Raw genomic sequence first — 21,501 nt, forward strand, 5'->3', positions numbered from 1 at the left:
AGATAGGATGTTGAAAAATAAAAAAGCCTAGGAATTAGAAAAGCAGGGAAGGGGAAGAGGGCAGAGGGAGGCTTAGATTCCGCCATTCTTGATAATTAATAAATCAAAATGCCTGCAAAAGATCACCTCTAAAAGAACAAGATTGCCTCGCCATCAAGAAAATACAGCCAACTTGATATGGTATCAAAACCCTTGTCCAGGATTCATCACAACCTACTCATATAGAAGCCAAAAGCAATGCTGCAATGTCCTTTTTCCAATTTGAAAACAAAGAAGAAGAATAATGTCAACAAAAGCAACAGAGAAGAAACATAAAAGGAGAAAGAGGAAAAGGAGAGGAAAAAGCACAAGAACACAAGAAGTACCCATCTGCAAGACCAAGAACAAGAAGGAAGAGAAGACTAACCAAGCTTGAGAAAGAAAACTAGAAACTGATCTAGGAAAAAGATCCCTCCTTATCTTCTCCTCCGGTGCCTGATGGCCATTGAGAGAGAGAGAGAGAGAGAGAGAGAGAGAGTGAGATTTTTTGTCATTTAAAGATAATTGTTAACTATGTTCTTGACAAGATGGATGGTAAGGGTTGCATAACAAAATATAACATCAGGGATCTAATTAATTTTTTTGACAAAAAAAGTCTCAAATATCCCAAGGCCAAAATTGAGAAGTCATTAAGTAATGCTTCCATATATTTACGTTAATATTTAATATAAAAGTATTCATCATTCTTGATAAATACTCTCATCCAAAGATTGGATGGACAAGATTTCTTGTCTTGGTTGGCCAAAAAGCACTCTAGACTGTAAAATGAATCATACTTTGACATGAACACAATGGATGTAGAAAGAAATGTTAAAGTGTATGCACAAACCATATCCAACTTATCAATTGAGTCACACCTACTAGCCAAGAAGCATAAATATTATAGCCAGGAGAAGGTATTATTCCTCACCAGTTTTCTCCAAGTACCATTTGTCACTTCATCAAATAAACAAATTAATAAAGCATCCAGATTCCAAAATGAACTCCAAATATCAGTAATTAGTTAACATTCCTTTCCATTACACATACTTGGTGGGTAAAAAGGGGAAAAAAACTGAAAAGCTCTAGAATAGTAGACATCCAAACACAACATAGCTCAAGCTCAAGCCCTATTTTTTTTTTTCCTTTTATATATATTTATATAAAGGACTAAGGAGTAAGGACTGACTTCTCTTACCGTATATATATATATATGCTGCAAGTCGTACACTTGAGTCTTATTCTCAAAGCTTCCTTCCAACGGTGACCGCATCCGATTTCAGTAGGCGGAGGAGGGGGCAAAAGAAAGGAGGAAGCGGGAGTCGAGCCAGGGCCTGACGACGACGACGGCGTCGAAGGTTACCTCGCGGCCGTCCCGAGCGGCGATCTTGAGATAGTATTTGATCCCAGACACGACCTGGCGCTCCGCCGCCACCACCCGCAAGAACGTCAGGAGCTCTTCGCCGCCGACGCGTCGGCGGTGGTTGTATTCCTCGACGCAGAAGAGGCCGAGGTCCTGGACCTCCTTGTCGGACTCCACGTTCGGCACCTCCTTCCGGCCGCCGACCAATTGGAAGGTCGCGGCGGAGAAAGCGACGGCGAGGGAGAGAACGAGGAGGAGAAAGAGGATGCGAGAGGAGGAGGAGGAAGCCATGACGAGAAAAGAAGGGAAAGGAAGAGGGCTTCTGTAGGGTGAAAGGGGGGAGTAGAAATAGGGGGGAGAGAGAGAGGGGATGAGAGTGATGCAGTTAGGAGGATGACGATATCGGACACGTAAGTTGAGGTCCGGCCGGGGCGAGCGGCGTGCCGCGTCTCGGGATGGCGTGGACGGTTCCCTTGTCCTCTTTCTGCCTCGCTCGCTCTTATCTCGCGCATCATCTATGGGCTGGAGACATGGTTTCATCACTTTATATATACACCTATACATACATACATACATACATATATATGTATGTGTGTATATACATACATACATATATATATACACACACATATACATATAGATATATATCACAGCATTATCATGTTAGGATGGGACATCCGTTGTGTAATGTTGTGATATAATAATATGAAATATTTTCATACGTAAACTAGGGTCATGGAGATGTTCTTTTTTGCCTTCCATCAGAGAAGAATTTACTTTCTTTTGCACCCATGCAACGTTAGATTATACGCTGCTTGTTTTGGGATTTGTGCAGGTAAATGAATGATAAAGTTTGGAGCACTTAACTAAGTATTTTTAGCCTTTTTGTTAAATCTTTTTCGTCTTTTATTCGACAAATCTGTTCAATAGTACAATTGTTATGTGCACCACCACCCCCAAGTGACAATTTTTGATATATCTCAATGTGCAAGTTCAAGAACTGTAATGCTTGGGGTGACATGCAATATTGTTAAATGTCAGGGGATCCATTTATGAAACTGCCAATATTATGAGAAACAGGAGACATTAGTTATGATCTAAAAGTAATCATAATAATAAGAACAATTCTCAGGCATGGAGAACCTACCAGATAACCATCAAAAGATTGAAACAAAGTGGATGACAGGCTAAAGGATATGCCTCCGGCAGCAAGCACTTGCATCAGCAGCAGCAGCACCAGCCTCAATTCTAACACAAACAAAGTGCTCTTTTTCTGACCCTATCCGGAAGGCAATCTAAAACACATCCAAAACCCCAAGCTAGCATGAGATCACGCCTCCCAATAGCATGAGTTCATTTCTGACACTAGATAACGACAATGCTGACAACGATGAAGATGATAATACACTCAGGCACACTGGATTCCAAATGCTTCCAAAGAATCTCAAAAATGCGTCTTTTCTCTCTAAATATTGTATGCATGTCAGATCCTTATCAGAAGTATCGATTTTTATTTCGAGAGATCATCATTAATTTTCTTTAGAAAGCATTTGCAGGTAAATCTACACAATGACAAGGAATCCTTCATCAACTCACTCCCTGCCTTCTCCATACTTATGAAGTCTCATCCATCATGGGACTGTCAACCTATGTAGGCATAAATCAAGGAAATGTTGGATGTTTTTGTATTCGCGTAGTCTTTGCTTCTGATGTCGTTTGGGGAGGGAGTCTATTTTCCCTTTTTCCTTTCTGACCTCCATATCTGCTGCTTATTTCATTGTTGCAATGAAGCTTGAGGTGGCGCTTCAGCGTTTTACCTTTTTTTTTTCTCTTTTCCTATAAAAATAACTCTAGAGAAGAAAACTTAAGAGACTCCGCCACCATTTTCTGCATCCAATCTTTTGCCTTATCCAATACTTCGCCAAGGATTTTCACAGAAAAGGAATTAACAAGAACTCAATCAGAATTGCACTTCTGGAGCGGGAGCAAGATTCTGAGGAAGTTCATAACCAAAAACAACACAAATTTACCAGAATCCAGCACTATTGAATTGGATGGTCATGATTAGATCATTCATGCTAGTAATATAATTTGAAAGTCCAGCGTTTATTGTATAATATTCAAAGGTATCATGTTTTCCGGCCGGAGAGATTCACCGGCACAATGCTCCTCCCAAAAGAAATATAATTACTCTTGATTCCAAAACCAATAGTAAGATATATAAATCAAAAATATATACCATTAATCATGATTTATAGCACTACAAATACATAGAAACCAAACATCACATATTTTGGTAGTAATAACCCATATATCCTATAAAGACAAAAATCAATAGTTTCCACTGTATTAGTATACTACATCATAAAGTATCTAAATCGAAAAAAATCCACCTACAAACAATGATGTACATTATTAAAATATATATAAGTAAAAAATAATAATAAGCGTCAGTAAAAATTAGTATATTTTGATGTATAAGTCATAGCAAAATATGATATTGTACTATTTTAACCATTTAATTCTTACACCCATTTGCTACATAGTTTAGAGAGCCAAATCATGTATTTTTGATTTCTAGACTTTTTAATGATATAGATCAAACTCAATGGGATCCACAATTTGGATGCCCCTTATTAATTTTGTTGTTAATTTTGGAATAGAGAGGAATGGAAACCTCTCCCCTTGAGAGAAGTACAATCAATCCCTATATAGAACAATCAAATAGCACTACTAACAATATAAAGGCTTCATGCAACCATGCAGCCTCTCCCCCGATCCCCCATGAACATATTAATGAAAGCAAATTTTATTCCAATGTTTGCTAACCACCCTTTTCCTCAGATGCTCTTCAAAGATTCTTTCGAAATATCATGGTAACAATAACATGCCCATCAAAGTCAACATAATTGCAACTGTAACAAAATATACTTCATATAGATGTTAAATTTTGGATATTGAGTGATGTCAAGACCCTTCAAATACAATTCCTGCTTTTTAATTCAAATATTAAATTTAGATGTATAGACTGGAATAACGGTAGAGGGTTATCCACCCCTTACCAATACTTCAGATATCTGGTTCTTCAGAAAGGGCAAAACCTAAGACAATCCTTGCTCTCCTTCCACACCACAGATGTGCAAATACATCCCAGTGCATCTTTGGAATATTAACTACAACACTTCTTGTGATATGCTGAACCTCTTTACCTATTCACAAGGCCGCCTCCACAGAATTATCAGTCATATGGGAACTCGGCATCATTTTCAGTTACTTTGAAAGGCTGTGGATGCCTACCAGAACTGTACAAATTCCACATTTTGAAGTATGCCCTCTCCAGATTGCACACCTGCAGTATTTGAATTCATTCAGTATTTTGTCCTCATATACTGTGGCTGAAGCATATATTTGCATGCATGTTTGGGTGTTCGTGCATACAAACACATGCGTACATAATACTCACTAATCAACGATGTATGCGTAAGACGCTCCTGGCAGGAGGGAAAAGAAACAAATTCGTGACGACTAAATAGCATATTAACTCACCCATCTTGCTGTGTCAAATAAAGGACAGATCATTCGCGCCGCTTTAAGTTTATTGGTAAGAGCTTGGAGCTTTGCAGGATTTTCAGCCAGAGCTACAGCCTTTTCTTCATATTCTTTTAGGCTAGAAGAAATACGAAAAATAGCATGAAGTTCAGTAGTCATTCTACAAACAATAAGAACCAGAATATGCTAAATAAAAGCTACCTGCTAACAATCATGCCCTCCCCAACTCCAGTAGCTAGACACAATGAACCAGCAACCCTGGTAGCCATTTTTTCTAGGGGAAGTGTTATCATGGGCAAACCGGCCCATAATACATCTGTTCCTGTTGTGTGACCATTGCAAAGGGGCCTGTCCATTCAAACCACATATTACCAGTATAAGGGCCAAGTTGATATTCCAAATCAATTGCATACTTGATAAAATTATTCAGAGAAAAATTGCTCACGTGTCAAGAAAAAGATCTGCTAAAGCACTGCGTCTGATATGCTCATTCTTCATAGCAACATCCGTGAATATGATCTGATCAGGTCTCACTCCACGTGCAGCAGCATCTGCATAAGAAAGATTACTTGTGTGAGAGAAAATATTACATGAAACAATTTGTATGGAATTGTACAAGAGTTTGTCATAGGGAGATGGACAACCCTACCTTTTCTACCCTATACCCACCCCACCCTCGAGGGGCTGACTCCAACCGGAATCAAATCCCCGCACCCTTGCCCCAGTAGCAAAAGGTGATACCATCTGAGCAAGCACTCAACAGTTCTCTATCAACAATGAAAGACTAATCTACTTACATGCAACAGTTCTCTATCAACAATGAAAGACTAATCTACTTACATGCACGCAGTCTCATTTCACCTGCTGCTGGGAATCTCAGCAGCCACAGTGCACCATTTGGAACACGCTTGAGAATATTGCACCTGCAAAGTGATGGTATGAATCAGCTTCTCAGCAGGTATTGTGAAGACTTGACCGCCAAATAGGTAAATTTATCTTTTGTACAATATCCAGGTACATACCCTCCATCATGCATTACCAACTAAAGTGTAATGTATAATCTCAATTATAATAACAAAAAAGAAGCAAAACGACAACTACAATGACAGATGCAGCTCCTGTGATGGATTAAAAACATTACCAAGTATTGAATATATCGGGGTCCATCTTGTAGAGCTGATTAAAACATGCAAAAATAAATTTATCTCCGGGTAGACCATAATCGGCTCGCTTATGAGGACAGACTGGATCCAAAACATCACGATTTTTCTGTACATTATATTTAAAAAAAAGCATTATAATAAGTCCCGCACTCAACAACAGAGCACCAGTTTACACGTGTTACATGTATATTACCTGTTTATAGTCATTCACAAAATAACAATGAGGAAGATGGACAAGCTTCTCCGAGTAAAAATGTGAGAGACATGTGGGAGAAACAAACTGTCATCAAAGAAAAATGAGACCATAAGGAAAACAGCAACTTTTAAGCATGATAAGAAAGTAAGAAGGGCATCTGTTGGACCTCGTCGGTAATCAAGTAGTCAATGTAAGTTGCACCAGTCGTCCCAGGGAAACCCATGTAAGAGACCTGGATAGGCGCTGGTTGCATGGCAAAAATTTCATTCCTTGCACCCTGAACAACAGAATTACAAAAACGACTTGGAACATGAATGAGGGAGAATAATCAACTGTTAACATGAATACAAGAGAAGATTATCTACATGGCAATTGAAACTTCTGAAACTTTCATTTACATCCCCCCCCCCCCCAAACAACACACACACACACAAAAAAACAAAAAAAAAAACTTAAAACTAAGCTTGCACTTAACTTAAACAAGCCACTGTTTTCATTTCGTCAGTAAAATTAAAAGGCATCAGATCCCGTAAGGATAATATCACATGCATGCAGTAATTAATATTTTTTTACCAGTCCATTCCTTAACGCAGCACTTTCATGTTAACCATCCACATGGGTTGTTTGACATTCAAATAAATGAAAGTGCCCAAGGTTATCGCAGGCAGCCACATAGGCACCTAGTTGGTCCGACCTAGGAACTTGGGCAGCGCCGTGGCCAAGGTGCATAACACTTTGCAAGATACTATGTGAGGTGCACCTGGCACCAATCAGACACCTTTTTACCTGGTAGGCACTCCATTCCAATTCTATTGAACACTTTAAAATTCAGTCATCTTTCAACATATATTCTATAAAGTGCATTTATTATACATTGAGCTTGAAAATTTACAAGGATTTAGTATTATTGTCCTTACTTCGCTACTGATTCGTACCCAAAGTCAAGACATCGATATGTACAGTACTTTCAGATTGACAATTTTTTTAAATTTTCATCAAACCAAACCATAACCTACAAGCTTCACATGTACAAACCTATTCAATTTCTCAGGCTTTTACTTTCATGATAAACCAACCATCATGCACCACCTAAAAAAAAAGAAAAAACCAACTTCCTTCCCGTCCCCATATAACTTCATCGCATGCATTCACAAATAATCAACACATATAAGGACATTTACATATATAGAAACATATACCCAAATGTATATGTATATGTATACCTGCAAGTACATAAGTATGGATGGATAGATGGATAAATAGATACATGCATTAATGGATGGATGAGAAAACATATATCTATGTATATCTCCTAGAATAATAGTGGACGCAGTCGATCTTGCAATAATTTCAAAGGCCAACAACTTTACCTTGTCCAGTCGTATGGTTTGCAGGTTAACATCAGAATATGGAATGAGCTATCAATATTTTAAAAAGTTTCCACGTTCATAATTTGTTGAATACAAAAAGTTCATTTTTTTTCTAGATTGAAGGGGTAATTTCTCCATATCCTCGAAAAACAAAAAAATTACCGAATATTTCAGTGAATCAAAGAACAAGAAATATAAGCTATTCCTTCTACAATTTTAAATTACCATTTTCTCCCTTCTCCCTCTTCATAAATAAGTTGCCGACCCATCTAACGTATGAAGTGGGAAGCCCAATGATCTTTCGTGTAGATTTTCTCTTCAGTGATAATTATGCACAATAGCCTCTCTTTGACTTGACTTCATTTCATAATCTATCAATTTCTGCTTTTTCCATTTCTATTCCTTTTTACCAAGGTCTGCCGTACCGGCCCGTACCACCCTAAATCGGTACCAAATCAGCGTAAAATCCGATACCGAAAGCTTATCGTTGGAGAACCAGTACGGAACCAGTATGAGACCGGTATGTGGAACCCCAAAATTCGGCCATTCAATGGAACCGGTACAGGCCGATATGGAACTGGTACGGACCAATACCATACCGGTACCGCCCGCCACCGGTACGCCGACCGGTACCGGTACAGTGGAACTTGCTTCTTACTTTGTTCCAATGTGTTGGGTAAACCAAATTCCTATGCATAAGTATACAAGGCACATATATTTATCCAAGCTTAAGGAATATAAACTTTTGACACTCAAATATATGAAAATTAAAGGTTTTATATGTTCTCCATTTTTTGGAGATCCTTTAGAGCCCATTATAGAATTTTAAGCCATGGTCATGCTGTTTTTTTTTTTGCATTATTATCATATGAATATATATTTTCTTCTTCAAACATCATAAAAAATTATAGGGAGAAAATATAAATTACTAATTTTATGTACAAAAATTACAAACAATAGGAAATTCGAACTTCAGACAACTACTTAACAAAATGTTTAGTTAGATCAATCATCACAATTGCATCTTGGCTAACTAGTTTGGGAAGTCATACTTGGCAAATAACTTAGCATGACAGTATATGGAAATCTGGAAGAATGATAAACTGAATCCAAGTCTTAAGGTTTGTGGCAAATCATGTTATATTTCCAAAACAAATAAAGATTAGATTTCCACTCCTGAGATTGCTCGATGGTGATGGACCAAACTGCCATTGGGCATGGTTCCATTGACTACATTCAGATCTATAAACAAGAAAATTATCACATTGAAAGATTTTTTTATATATTTTTTAATGGCTAACCGTGTGTTGAGATTTTTCAACCCCTACATGTAACTTTTTGGGCGGTGAAGACCAAATAGTTACACGTATAACATCAAAGAGAAATGATACAAAAAGAATAAATAGGGGATTACAAATTTGTTGCACCAAAATCAAGCAAAAGAGCACTAATTAAAGATTGTTGCTTAAAGACTCTGAACTTTGAATGTTGCTTAAGGAATGAATATAATGAACAGTCACAGATATATCAAGATATTTTAAAGGTATCTGTGAATTGCCAACACTATATGTTGCAACAAATGAAGAGTAGCATTACAAGATCCGTCTGAAAATAAATTCAGGGAATACCTTGGTATAGCCATTAAGGTTGATTAGGATCTGTATTTTATCTTCATTGATCATTCTAGCAATCATGTCAGATGACATGGAAGAAACATCGACAAAATGTTCTGCTTCAGATTGGATACGTTGCCTCCATTCACTACCATCATTTTGACTCAAGGCATAACAGAATACCTGCAAAATAAGCTTGTCGATAAGAGATGAACAGAGAGATAAAAGTAAAGTGGTCATTGAAAGGAGAGTGAATGAAAATCCAGTGAACCTCAAAATTCTCTCCGTTGTGCATTCCAAATACAGATCCCATAAGATGCGAAAGAGGGTGGTTACCAAAGTCACTGCTCACATATCTGCAACCATGGACAGTTAAATAAGAAACACAGATACCGGGTGGGGGCAATAAGCAGAACATGTAATATACCTACCCCACTCTGAGTCGCCCACTTCCACCTTCAGCCTTCACAGGAATAGGAAGGGGATGTCTGAAGGCAGGAAGTCCATAACGAGAAGCAATTAAAGAGCAATGCATTGCATACTTCCGGCTAGAAATGAAAACAAGATGACACAGCTTCAGATATATATTTTACATAGTTGAACGGTGAATTTAGGTTAAAGTAAAAAGGAGAAGTATAGTACATCAATGAAGGTTTTCAAGGATATATCTTACCAGAAAAGAACACAAAAAATAATAAACTCAGAGAAAAAAAAGGTCACCTAATTTCCAATGCAAGGATCGGATCAATTGGGTAGCCTATAGCATGAAATGGTTGCACGCTAGGAAGAACTGACATCTGAAGGTATAGCTAGCGTTAGTAAAAATCGTTATAAAACAATTCCAACACACAGAGGAGAAAAACAAAAAACATCAAGATTACAAACCTTTATCTGCCTTCTAATGATTCCCTCAACTTCTGCAAACCTGTTGTCCCTATCATCCCAGTCACACACAAACTGAACAATGATATTTAAAACAGGAGTCAGATAAGGAAAGCAAATGGGTGACTCACTATTGAATCCATAAGTGATCATAATTTCACCTACTGTAGCTTAGACCCTAATGTCTAACTCCAAAGCATGGTAAAAATGGGTTGGTAGCACAAAATGGACCAGGACTTCTTAGAAAGATTCTTGGCCTGCGGATAGTTTCTAGCATGCTAAAATGTTCAGAAACTTGTTTGAACTAATATACCCCAAACACCTGCTAAACTGCATAGGTGTCGATCATATTATTTCAAATACCAATCTGTCTATGATGTCTTCCACAACCAAATTTCAAAATAAAGCTCCCCTAGGACTACCAGGGGAAGCAAAGGGAGAAAAACACTACAAAGAGTTTTTTAACAGTTTATTGATTACAAAATGCCATTGTTTTAAAATTCAGCTGCTGCAGTCACTATAGTGGTTTCGACCCAAAACTGCTACACTGAGCATCATAGCGGTGCTCTATGACACTTGGGTACGAAGCACCTAATGTATTGGGGGAAGACCCGCTATACTGGCTGCTACTCTGTGGGTTGAAAACAGTTGATTTATTCCATAGCAAGCTGAATTGATTTCCAGTCAGGTGAGTCAGATACCTCTAGTTCTGATGCTCAAGGAGCATACCACCCAGAAGTGGCAGATGACGACCGACCAATGAGATGATCAAGCATCAATCTGTTATTTGACTTTTTTGCCGAAAGTTTAGTGGAGTATTACCTATGATGATGTTTTGTTTGGCGAATTATGTTATATGATTGTGGCATGTTTCTTCTATGGCTGATATCAAATGATTATGGACATTTACTCGATCGTTGATGTTATATGACTGGGGACGTTTTAGCTTAATAGTGATATTATGTTTGGTGGATGATGTTATTTGTCATTAGATGGTAGACCTTTACTTGACATGATATTATAATGTTTGGAAGATGATGTTTTATCGCGTTGACCTTGAAATTTTTTCATTAATTTTTGCATGAAGATATAAATATAAATTTTTGATACCTACTAAGAAAAAATATTGTTAAGTTTTAGCAAACCATTTTGAGATAATAGCACCCGCTATGTACTATCCCCTATGAAACCCTAGCCGCCCTTTTAATGCATTGTGACATGCACATTGAGACCCGGATATGCTCACCTGTAAGGTGTGCAGAAGATTACATATAGCTTCAGGAAAATCTGGACGTAGCAGCAATGCTTGTTTATAACTCTTAATAGCAGCTTCCACATGTCCACTGCAAATGATCCCACAAGTGACAATGTATCAAAATATTCTTTTTAAAAAATAAATATTAACAGTCTATAAAACCTGTTTTGATAAATAAATAAATTTCTAAAAAAATATTACGTGTCCTTGTATGCAGAAGCTAAATTTGCATGAGCTTCAGCCATAGTTGGCCTGATAGTCACTGCCCGAATATAATCCTGAATTGCGTCACTAACTCTACCCATTTCCTTGAATGTGTTTCCCCTATTGACGAGTCCATCAGCTGCCAAAGCATCTATACGGAGGACTTCATTGTAGCATGCTATAGCTTCAGCATAATTGCCCTGTTATTAACAAAAGAGGGATCCAGGAACTCAGTTAATTTCATATGGCAACAAAGATAGTTATAAAGTGAAAAAGAATGGATAGCAATATCAATGGCCTCATCTGTTAAAAAGTAAATATAACATGATATACTCATAACTATAGCAAAAAAAAAAATCAACGCATGCGAAAACCTGTTGTTTGTAAATCACGGCTAAATTGTTGAAAGGAGCAGATAATCCAGTAGTAACAGATATAGTTGCCTTGTAATATGAAGCAGCTACACTCATCATGTTCCTGCATGCTCAGAATATTTATTCTAAGTTAACCACAATAAATTTTATCCATGTAACAACAACATCAAACTTTTCTGAAAGCTCACCATTCCATGTGTATGTTCCCAAGGTTAGTAAGAGCTTGTGGGTGGTTAGGTTGCAATGCAAGGCATGACTTCATAAAATTCATACAAAAATACTTCAGAAGATAAGGGATAGAAATTATATAAAAAGAAAAAAGTAATCATAAGTTATGGAAAAGAAAAACCAAAGTGAGAGTAGAGTTACCTGATAGCAGCTAATAGCCTCGTCCACTCTGCCAGCATTTTTCAGAGCATTCCCCTTTTAGTAAGACAACGGAAGTCAAAAAATATTTTTGTTCGCAAAGAATTCTATGCTCAAAAGATTGTATTATAAATTACTATTCAGGAAGCCGAAACTAACCAGATTATTGTATGCCTCCACATAAGCTGAATCACAATTGATGGCTTGCTTGTAATGCAGAATTGCTAAATCCAGCTGACTTTGTTCATAGTACGTACTAGCAAGGTTTCCTGCAGCAAATATGTCCATTCTACTATATTGTTGATGATATACACAATTGGCATCCACTTCAGCATATTTTCCACACATTTGTTTTCCCCTCTAATTTAAAAAGAAGACAACTGATATGCATATCAAGGAGAAGATTCTGATAGATACGATATGTAATGCAATTCCACTGTTTTATTTCATATGCTAGGGACTACTAGCTGTCTCTCCTCCTTGGTATGTCTACCCCAACTGAACTTATTGCACCCCCAATCACTACCATCTGTGAAAAGATCACTAAAGTAGCACCCTCAGCTTTAAATTTTCATCAACTTTAATAACATGAATTGGAGACCATAAAGCTCAAGACCAATTTATGCAATTAACAAATGAATTTACTACCACATTAAAAGTTTTGTATAGGGAACTTTTTAATAAAAAACAAAGACAATTTCTGAAGATTAATTTTTACTGAATAATGTGTCTCTAATAGTGACCCACACAGAAAACTGTGTGCCAATTACAAATGCCTTTGTGGAGCTAGATGCAAGTACTCACCGTAAGCCATTGCATAGTCTGGGCGTGCTTTCAGAGCATGCTGATAGCATATGATAGCCTCTTGACACATACCTAAAGCCTGAAAAAACCAAACAAAAAAAAGACTTATTCTTCTCCAGATACTGTCTCTAGCAGTTGTTCCAACCTGACATTATTGTTACCATAAATGAAGGCTTACCTTGTAAACATTCCCTAGGTTCAGGTAGGCATCAGCAAATGTTGGCTTCAGCTTAACTGCTTCCTGAATATATATAGAGAATAGTCAGAATCATTGAATATATTGCATGAAGCAGTTTTTAGTGGAGTATATGAAATCTAAAAAGACATTTTATTAGTGGCCTCTGCTATGCCAACAGAAATGAAATCCAAAAGCTCTAGTACAACAGTTTTAGGAACACTAGACTCATCAAACATGTTCAAGGGAACTCCAAGGGTTGTAAGTAAAGTACGAATATCAGATGCTAAAAATCAGCAATTGAAGATTTGAATGTACTCATGGAATGAGCAATGTTGTGCAACAGCACTCACAAAAGAGAAGGATTAACAAAAGGAACCCAGCACCATAGTGAACTTGACAATATAAAAGGATGGTTTTTTTAATTTTCTCAAAGGTTCTGAAATTTTCTACAGTCAGTAAGTAAGAAATTCCATTTCTTTAATTTCTCAAAGGTTTCTTTGCAATTTTATATTCCACATGATCTTGCTGAAAACTTTATTAGAGAATTCCACTAAAATAGACTTCAACATAGGCAACTGTTCTTAAGCGAGCAGAGGCCCTCAAGTTCACCAGGTAAGTCACGCAACCAAAGATTGAGGCAGCAAGGGAGGAGGCATAATATAAATACTTAGCAAGGCCCTCCAACAGTTTCACCTTTTCTAGATTGTCTTACTATCTGTTGTGATCATGTTTCCATGCGTTCAACTAGTCAAATCTGTAAATTCATTTCTCAACAAAAGCTAAGAAACACAGGAACCATGTTCCTGTTATTTGTTCAATATATTTCCAATGGACTCAATACCTACGATCTTCATTAGGAAAAAAAAAAATCAAAATAAGTCAACTCACGAGATCGATATTTTTCTATTATAATCTTGATAAATAACAGAAAAGCAAGCTTTAGAGGCAAGATGATGACTTTCTGTTTTTAATGGTGTTATCAATTCGTATGTTTCACGTCTTTGTATAAATTTTACACAATCGCTATTGATAAGCACCTTGTCAGCATGGGAGCTTTGTCATTTCTATTCACATAAAATGATCGACTTCCAGAGCATATCCAAATGCCTGAAAGAAACTATAACATAATGATGGATCAAGGTAGACAAGGGAAAGGGATTAGCCTTCAGAATTCTTCTTTGCAACACTATAAAAATGACAATTATACACTCCCAGAACTACCGATAGCAGCTTCTTTGAACCGAGAGGAGGTAAAAAAAAGTGCAGCCCAATGCACGAGGCTCCTATCATTGCAGGGTATGTAGAGGGTCAGATGTACTACAATATTATCAAAGAACTAGGAGGAAGTAGAGAGGAAAAATCCACATCGGACTAAATGCTTAAATAATAATAATATCAAAGGAGGAGAAAAGGTCTTCTTACCTTATAGTACATAAGAGCTCTATTGAGATCTCCTGCCTCCATAAAGAGACCAGCTAGATTAGACCAAGCAATTGCAAAAGTAGGTTGTATGCGCAGAGCTTCCACATAGCACTTGTAGGCCTGCAAAAAAAAATTAACAGAACACAAGCGTGAAGCATAAATTTTGGCACCTACCGGTGAATCGCCATGATATAATAATAATTATATACAAAGACCACAAAAATTAAAGTTTTTATCTTGGAAAATCACGGGAGAAAAAACCTTTTGCAGTCACTTAGTCTCAATAACTAGGACGTATGTGGCCATAACTTCAAGCTGGTTCTTGTCAGATATCAATGTCAAGAATTCAGCTATAAGCTATAAGATACCCACTTATCATCTCAATTTTGACAACAGATCACTAGAATAAAATTAATTTAAATAAGCAGCAAATATAAAGAGTCATAACTCATAGGTAAAAATGCCAACAAAGTTATACCAAAAACCTGGGCAGCCAGCAAAGCGGTAATGCATGGAAGGTTAAAAGTGTGTAATGATTGTTAATATTAATTCAATGTTCTCTTTTTCTATCCACAATAAATAATTGATAAACAATAGGGCATACAAACCAAATTCAAAAAACACTAACGAACAATAAGTCAAGCATTATGAAAAGATATTATTATCTATGATATCTTACTTCTTGAATTAATCCTTGCACTTTCATCAGATTTCCAAGGTTGCTATGAGCATCAACCTACATTTTTGAAAGGGGTCAATTGTAGTTTCATGAAATCAGAAGTGTATCAAATAAAAAGAAGAAGAAACAAAGAAGCAGACAAGTAGAAAAAATTAGTTACCAAACGAGGATTAAGTGCAAGAGCCTGGCGACAACACTGTGCTGCCTCATTAAGTCTTCCATTTCGCGTGTATGCACTAGCTAAATTTGACCATGCATCAGCAAAGTTGGGCCGCAGCTATAAAAGCATAATACCAGCACAACAAGGTTAGGAGATAATCCCATTTAAACAACAAATTTATAATATTAGAAGAAAGAAAATATGTATTCTTTGCAATAATAATATGTAACAAATGACTTTCTGATAATAAATAATGCTCCCAGCAGATATAAAACAATAAAACATAAAAGGCGTGCATATGCATAATAACACGGGAATAATTTGCAGGAATAGCTCCACTCAAACTTGTTCACACATAGTTCCCCTTTTTGGAATACCAATGTGCACAACCTTCCACAAATATTTGGGAAAAAACGATCAAGAAAACAGTCAATTTCTAGGACCAAAATACATTTAAAAAGTTTTACAAGAAATTAGTGCATAAAAATAATACAATTTGATAATCGTTAAGCTCATGTACACTGCAAAATGATAAGACACCTAGAAAACCCATTTTCTTTAGACGACAGCAATACCATGCTTCCACAAAATGATATCATTTTAATCCTATATCAAGAGAAAACTCTCAATTGACAGCAATACCATGCTTCCACAAATTTGTATTTTGTAGAACAAACATTTCTACAGACATCTCCTGGATAAAACAGTCCATATGGACTGGAGGGACGGTGTTCAAGACATCCTCAGCATAGTGTTAACAGGAAGAAGCCATACCTTCCTATCCTTTTTAGCTACTGCAGATAACTAAGTATTTGTAAATTGAAAATAATTACATATTGGTACAGTTTATGAAAAACATACTGTCCTCCACCAGCTTTGCAAATTCAGGTACCTTATGATACATACATGCACCGTGTCAAACAGGAGGAGATAAATAATTGTTCCATTCCCCAGAATGCAAGTGGGACAACAAAGATACTCTCTAGAAGAAGAGATGAAAAAAACAGAAAAACAACTAAATGGTTGTTTCTTGTGAACAAAAATGACTTAGGACATATTGTAAATGCATACTATGGGTAGTACTCTAATTGGCAAGAAGCCGCATTCTCAAACAACCAATTCAAACAAAGCAAATCCCATGGATAATTTCTCACTTCATTATGACCAAGTTTAAATCCCAGTACTTGGCTGCCATATCAATCTGAACCCAGGTCAGCACGATGCAAAGATGCTACCATCCTGACTACTTGGATTGTTTGGCATCCCCATACCGCATTAAGATGCTTTCTTTTGTTTTCTCATCATTTTTGTTTAACATTTGTTGTTTTAAATGAATTTGTAACGAATATTTAAATGTTTTAGGCTGCATTTGGCTTAAAAATAAGAAGGAATAAAGTCATTGAACCTAATTATCCTATCCCTAAGCCAAAGACTCATCTGATTTTTGGTCAAATCACTTTTACAAAAAGCCAAAACAGATATTTTTGAAAAGTCGGTAACCAGGATTGGCGAAACCATCCTGAACCGAGTGGTTCAGGCCGTTTCAAGCCGTACTGGTGGCTCACCATTACGGTTCCAGCAATGAAAAAAACCACTGCTGGAGTTGGAGAAGGAGAAGGAAAGAGAAACGAGCGGAGGAGGGAGGGAGAGGAAGAGGAAGGCTGGCAGAGAGTGGCGAACGCCGACAAACGCCGCGGCCTCTGCCAACCTCCGCCTCCTGCGGCCTCTGTCGGCCTCCACCTCACACGGCCTCTACTGGCCTCCGCCTCCCGCGGCCTCTGCCTCCATCTGTCGACCTCCTTCTCCCTCCTTTCTCTCTCTCTCTCTTTTTCTCTCTCACGATCTGTGTGTCCTCTTCTTTGTTAGTACAGGCCCGGCACAGCACGGCGCAACTCCGTACCAACTCGTACCGCCAAAAAATGATACGGTCCCCGGTACCGATTCCACCAACCTTGTCGGTAACCAATAAATACTTTGTTTTGCCTTCGTAACCTATTTACCCCAGCTGACCAAGAATAAGTTATTCCTATAAAAAGGAAGAATAGTTTAATCCTCCATTTTCCCGTTCAACTTGCTCAAATTAACCCTGTTATCCTGAATTGTTTACTCGCAAATCAAACAAAGCCTTAAGGTCCTTAACCATATTTGAGTTGATAGTGAGGTGAATGGTGCAAATAATACTTGTGCCTTGAACAAAATGTAATGACGCTCTCTCTGTATATAATATATATATATATATATATAAGAGTCTTAGCCCCTAATTGTCCCATGATTGAAGCAAGGAGAAAAGAGAGAAACAAGGGTCAAAGGCTCTCTTTCTTTCAAAACAACGAGACTCGACCAGTACCAACCAAACTTGGCCAGCAAAACATCCTCTCCTGACCGCTACCGACCTGGAGGCTAGGGCACCTTGATCCATACTTAACAAGCCCTATCAATATAATAATGTTCCTTTTTCCCTTCTATTAGAAGGCAAACATTATATGCAGGAAAAGTAGTCAAGAATTAAACTCGAACAAAAAGAGGATTTTGGTACAGAATAAATTAATTATTCAGCAAAAAGAATACCATCTAACTAATTTTTGAATAATCCAATTATGCAAACAAAATGAAAACATTTGCACTTGCATTGTTATTGATTCAAGAAACCTCAAACAATTGTTTCAGAAAAGCTGGCATTACTTGGACAGGAACTATCCCATGAACCTCTCGAACTGCCCTCAATATCATTATGGTGAACTTGGAATATACCCAAATATCGCACTGAACTTCAACTGCACCAACCTCAATTGTATCACAATAATCAACCATACCATGCTGAATGGAGGAGCCATAATGCTTGTTAGACCCTTAACTAATGCTCTCATAACTAAAAAAACCATATCTTCTCTTCCATTTCCATTTCCTGTGAATGATAATGAAAAGCAAGTAAATGTCTTCTGTTAGAAGCAGAAAAAAAGCATGGCTAGTTGGCAGTTTCTGTCCTCAAGCCCCAACTCTAAACAGTGGACTCAATTCATCTATGGAAACCCGCCACTGTGCTTTGCTCCCTCCCTTCAAACTATATGATTTATCACCAGTTATTTAAATTGCTTTGACTGAACTCTTCTAGTGCACCCTTCTATTTTTGCTCATTTGAATCTAAACTACAAGGAAGAAAATAATTTGCAACATCATATAAGATAGTAGTTTTACTTAATATTTCACCAGTTCACCACTTTGTTGGAATTTTGTAGGACCCTAATTCACTCCTTAAACACCCAAGCCCCACAATTATTGTGGATCAACCGACTATAATATCACAAAAGTAAATTATTAGTTCAGCCCATGTTTTGACTAATTTCATTCAAAGAACATGCTTGAAATGTTTTATATGTCAACTTTATGGTGCAGATTATAACTTGACAGTTTCTAGTTACCTTTCACAATCTATATCTTTACAAGTTAGGCGCTTTCCTATTTTATTTTGTTTTACTAGCGTAAGTATTGCAACATATCTTGCTCTACAGCTTCATAAAAAATGGCTTGCTAATTTGCAGCATGCTTTGGAGGCAAAATATATGCATTTAACATAAAAATTGTTAGATAGTATCTCTGGTTTGTTGACTCCAAGATTTTTGGTAGAATCCTCCAGCTCCTGGCTTCCTTAACCACATATTTGGCATCATATTACATATGTTTGACATCATGCGGCAGTATGTTACAAAAAAATTATTTAAATTTTCTTCTATAATACTTGACCCATAGACAATGTCAAACCTTGTAGCCTTAAATTCTTATATGTGAGTCAATTCATGTGCATGAATCTTGGTACAGCAACAAGAAGAAATCATATAAAATAACCATGAGTGGATTAAAGAGTTGTAATTTGAGAATGCATACCTCAATGGCAATCAGATAATAATGGATGGCACGATCAATGTTGCCTTTCTCCTGCACCAAGAGATATGCATATAATTTTTCCATGAGAAATCGTTATGAATAAACATACTGCTAACAAAAGTAGCTAAATCTTTTCCATCACAGGAAGCACCCAGTTTGGGACTGCCCCTTTACCTTCCAAGCATTTGCCATGTTTCCATAGCACTCCGCAAAATTTGCATCAATAGCAAGAGCTTCATCATTCTTTGCAATGCACATGTCAAAATCATGCAGCTGAAATGAAAGAACAGAATTGAACTCCCCTAAGCTTAAGAAACAAAATCAATAAGAAAGAAACACAATCAATAAGAAAGAAAGCATACTAAAACAACCCAAGATGCTGTTAAGAATCTAACAGAAAAAGATAATGTAAACATAAATCAACAGATAAACAGCAACATCAATAACTGAAAGAGTTAAAAAACCTCGATAACATGAAAAAACAAACCTGATAATAGATTGCACCAAGGAGAAGAAGATTGTCAGTGCGCTTCGGATTGTTCCTATAAATAGCATTGCAGTGTTCCAATGCTTGATTATAGTTCCCCGCTTTATAATTCTGATGAGCAAGCGCCAGATGCATGTCCTCATTGCCTAAATCATTTAGATGTTAAAGTTTCATCACCCATCAAGCAATCAATTTTAAGAAAAATATCATCACTACTCCACAAAAAAGCATCTTTTCAGAAGGAAAGGATAACATTCTACCTCAGCATCCACAAGCAAAACGGATATAGATGTTCCAAACTTATATCCCCATAACAACAAAAAAAAAATCCTTTTCCCCGTAATGTAGATTCGTAAAATGATCAAAAGAAATCAGCGATCAGAGAGCGCCCAAAAAAGAATTTTTCCTTCAAGGTATCAAAAATTCCAAAAAACGATAAATACAGAAAGAAATGGAAGAAAAAACAAAGATTTGAAAGAACAAATGGAAAGAGGAGCAGAAAGAATTGGGGAAGAAGAAGCAAAGATTTGAAAAAACAAACGGAAAGAAGAGGAGAAAACCTTCGATCGGTTTTGCGATCAAGGGCTTGATATCAGCGGAGACATCGAGCAGTTGCAGAGAGAACGACGTCTCGTCGAGATCGGCGCTCCCGAGGGGGACCCTGTGGAACCCCAGGACGCCGGCCGCATTCGCCCCAAAGAGCCGCTGCAGCTGCGGCGGCGCCACCGGCGGAGGCGGCGGCAGTTGCTGCTGCTGCTGCGCCGCAGGTTGGTGCTGCCGAGCGTCGCTCTGCAGCGAGAGCATCGTTTCCGCCGGCCAGAGCCTAGAATCGACGGCCAAGATCGATGGTGGACGCCGGCGAGAGACCGGACAGAAGTGCGACCCTCAAAACCCTAAAAGGATCGGATCGGAGCAAGGGGAGCGATCGGGAGATTCGGACGGATTCCAGAAGAAACCCACAACCTAGATTCCCTGATGCGTCGATGGTATCTAAAGTCCTCGTCCATCACGACTCTACTTTCTCCGCGTCGCCTCCACGCAATAGACGGGGATGGCAAAAGTTACGGATACTACGCAAAGAATTTTGTGTATGAGAATAAAGGATCAGCCGTTCAATCGGCTCTATCGGCTCACTGGATGCTAGGGTTTGGGGGGGCGGGATTGGGTCGGGCTGGCGCGGGGATTGGTTTAAAAGTGGGGCCTATGGCAGGTCCAGTTGTTAGCTTCACATGAGTTAATAGCGATCTTGAATAAAAATTTTTGAAGAAGATGCTGGAGGGCTCTATATATAAATGCTACTAAATTTTTGAATAAAAATTTTGGAATTTTATTGTTGCGCTGGGGATCGGCTTGATCCAGATGTTGAGCATGAGGCGATGCTGGAGGGCTCGGCAATGAGCTGCTGGGATCGTACAAAGCCGTGATTTAGAATGGATGGTTATATCTAGAGTTCTGATCCACAACTAAGCTCCAACTTAAAACAACAAAGACGAAGAAACCTTCTTGTTGGAGTAGGTTCGGCGGAGGACCCTATGA

The 21,501-nt window shown here is 37.8% G+C and overlaps 2 protein-coding genes across 3 annotated transcripts; both read right to left on the reverse strand.

Moving 5' to 3' along the window:
* Positions 1–191: 191 nt before the first annotated feature.
* LOC148700566 (cysteine proteinase inhibitor 4-like) lies at positions 192–1,914 on the reverse strand. The gene is made up of 3 exons (XM_089926056.1): positions 1,217–1,914; positions 407–474; positions 192–250 (listed from the first exon to the last, which is right to left on the reverse strand). The coding sequence occupies exon 1, from the start codon at positions 1,670–1,672 to the stop codon at positions 1,298–1,300; it is 375 nt and encodes a 124-aa protein (XP_089782182.1). The 5' UTR covers positions 1,673–1,914; the 3' UTR covers positions 192–250; positions 407–474; positions 1,217–1,297.
* Positions 1,915–4,290: 2,376 nt separating this feature from the next.
* On the reverse strand, positions 4,291–21,089 carry LOC103714177 (putative UDP-N-acetylglucosamine--peptide N-acetylglucosaminyltransferase SEC). Of its 2 annotated transcripts, none has more exons than XM_039128366.3 (28): positions 20,526–21,089; positions 19,966–20,111; positions 19,653–19,751; positions 19,479–19,529; positions 15,597–15,713; positions 15,437–15,493; positions 14,758–14,877; positions 13,336–13,398; positions 13,158–13,236; positions 12,513–12,622; positions 12,357–12,410; positions 12,176–12,243; positions 11,988–12,090; positions 11,611–11,813; positions 11,401–11,497; positions 10,158–10,229; positions 9,993–10,069; positions 9,704–9,820; positions 9,544–9,628; positions 9,288–9,455; positions 6,456–6,566; positions 6,287–6,373; positions 6,072–6,199; positions 5,771–5,853; positions 5,376–5,481; positions 5,132–5,278; positions 4,928–5,048; positions 4,291–4,730 (listed from the first exon to the last, which is right to left on the reverse strand). In XM_039128366.3, the coding sequence occupies exons 1-28, from the start codon at positions 20,767–20,769 to the stop codon at positions 4,620–4,622; spliced, it is 3,024 nt and encodes a 1,007-aa protein (XP_038984294.3). In that variant the 5' UTR covers positions 20,770–21,089; the 3' UTR covers positions 4,291–4,619. The 2 variants fall into 2 exon arrangements, with proteins under 2 accessions (XP_038984294.3, XP_038984295.3); XM_039128367.3 differs by having other exon boundaries at positions 19,653–19,785; positions 20,526–21,077.
* Positions 21,090–21,501: the final 412 nt, after the last annotated feature.

This window comes from Phoenix dactylifera, chromosome 11, assembly GCF_051530095.1.
Source record: "Phoenix dactylifera cultivar Ajwa chromosome 11, Ajwa_hap1_PhDact_Kaust_v1.1, whole genome shotgun sequence".
Lineage (NCBI taxonomy): Eukaryota > Viridiplantae > Streptophyta > Magnoliopsida > Arecales > Arecaceae > Phoenix > Phoenix dactylifera.

Bases quoted from the DNA above. Each gene is read 5' to 3' on its own strand.
- LOC148700566 (XM_089926056.1), bottom strand. From the start codon at position 1,672: ATGGCTTCCTCCTCCTCCTCTCGCATCCTCTTTCTCCTCCTCGTTCTC.
- LOC103714177 (XM_039128366.3), bottom strand. From the start codon at position 20,769: ATGCTCTCGCTGCAGAGCGACGCTCGGCAGCACCAACCTGCGGCGCAG. The intron at 10,070-10,157 runs GTTTGTAATCTT...CTATACCTTCAG, and splicing joins TCATTAGAAGGCAGATAAAG to ATGTCAGTTCTTCCTAGCGT. The intron at 5,279-5,375 runs GTGAGCAATTTT...TTGAATGGACAG, and splicing joins GCAGATCTTTTTCTTGACAC to GCCCCTTTGCAATGGTCACA.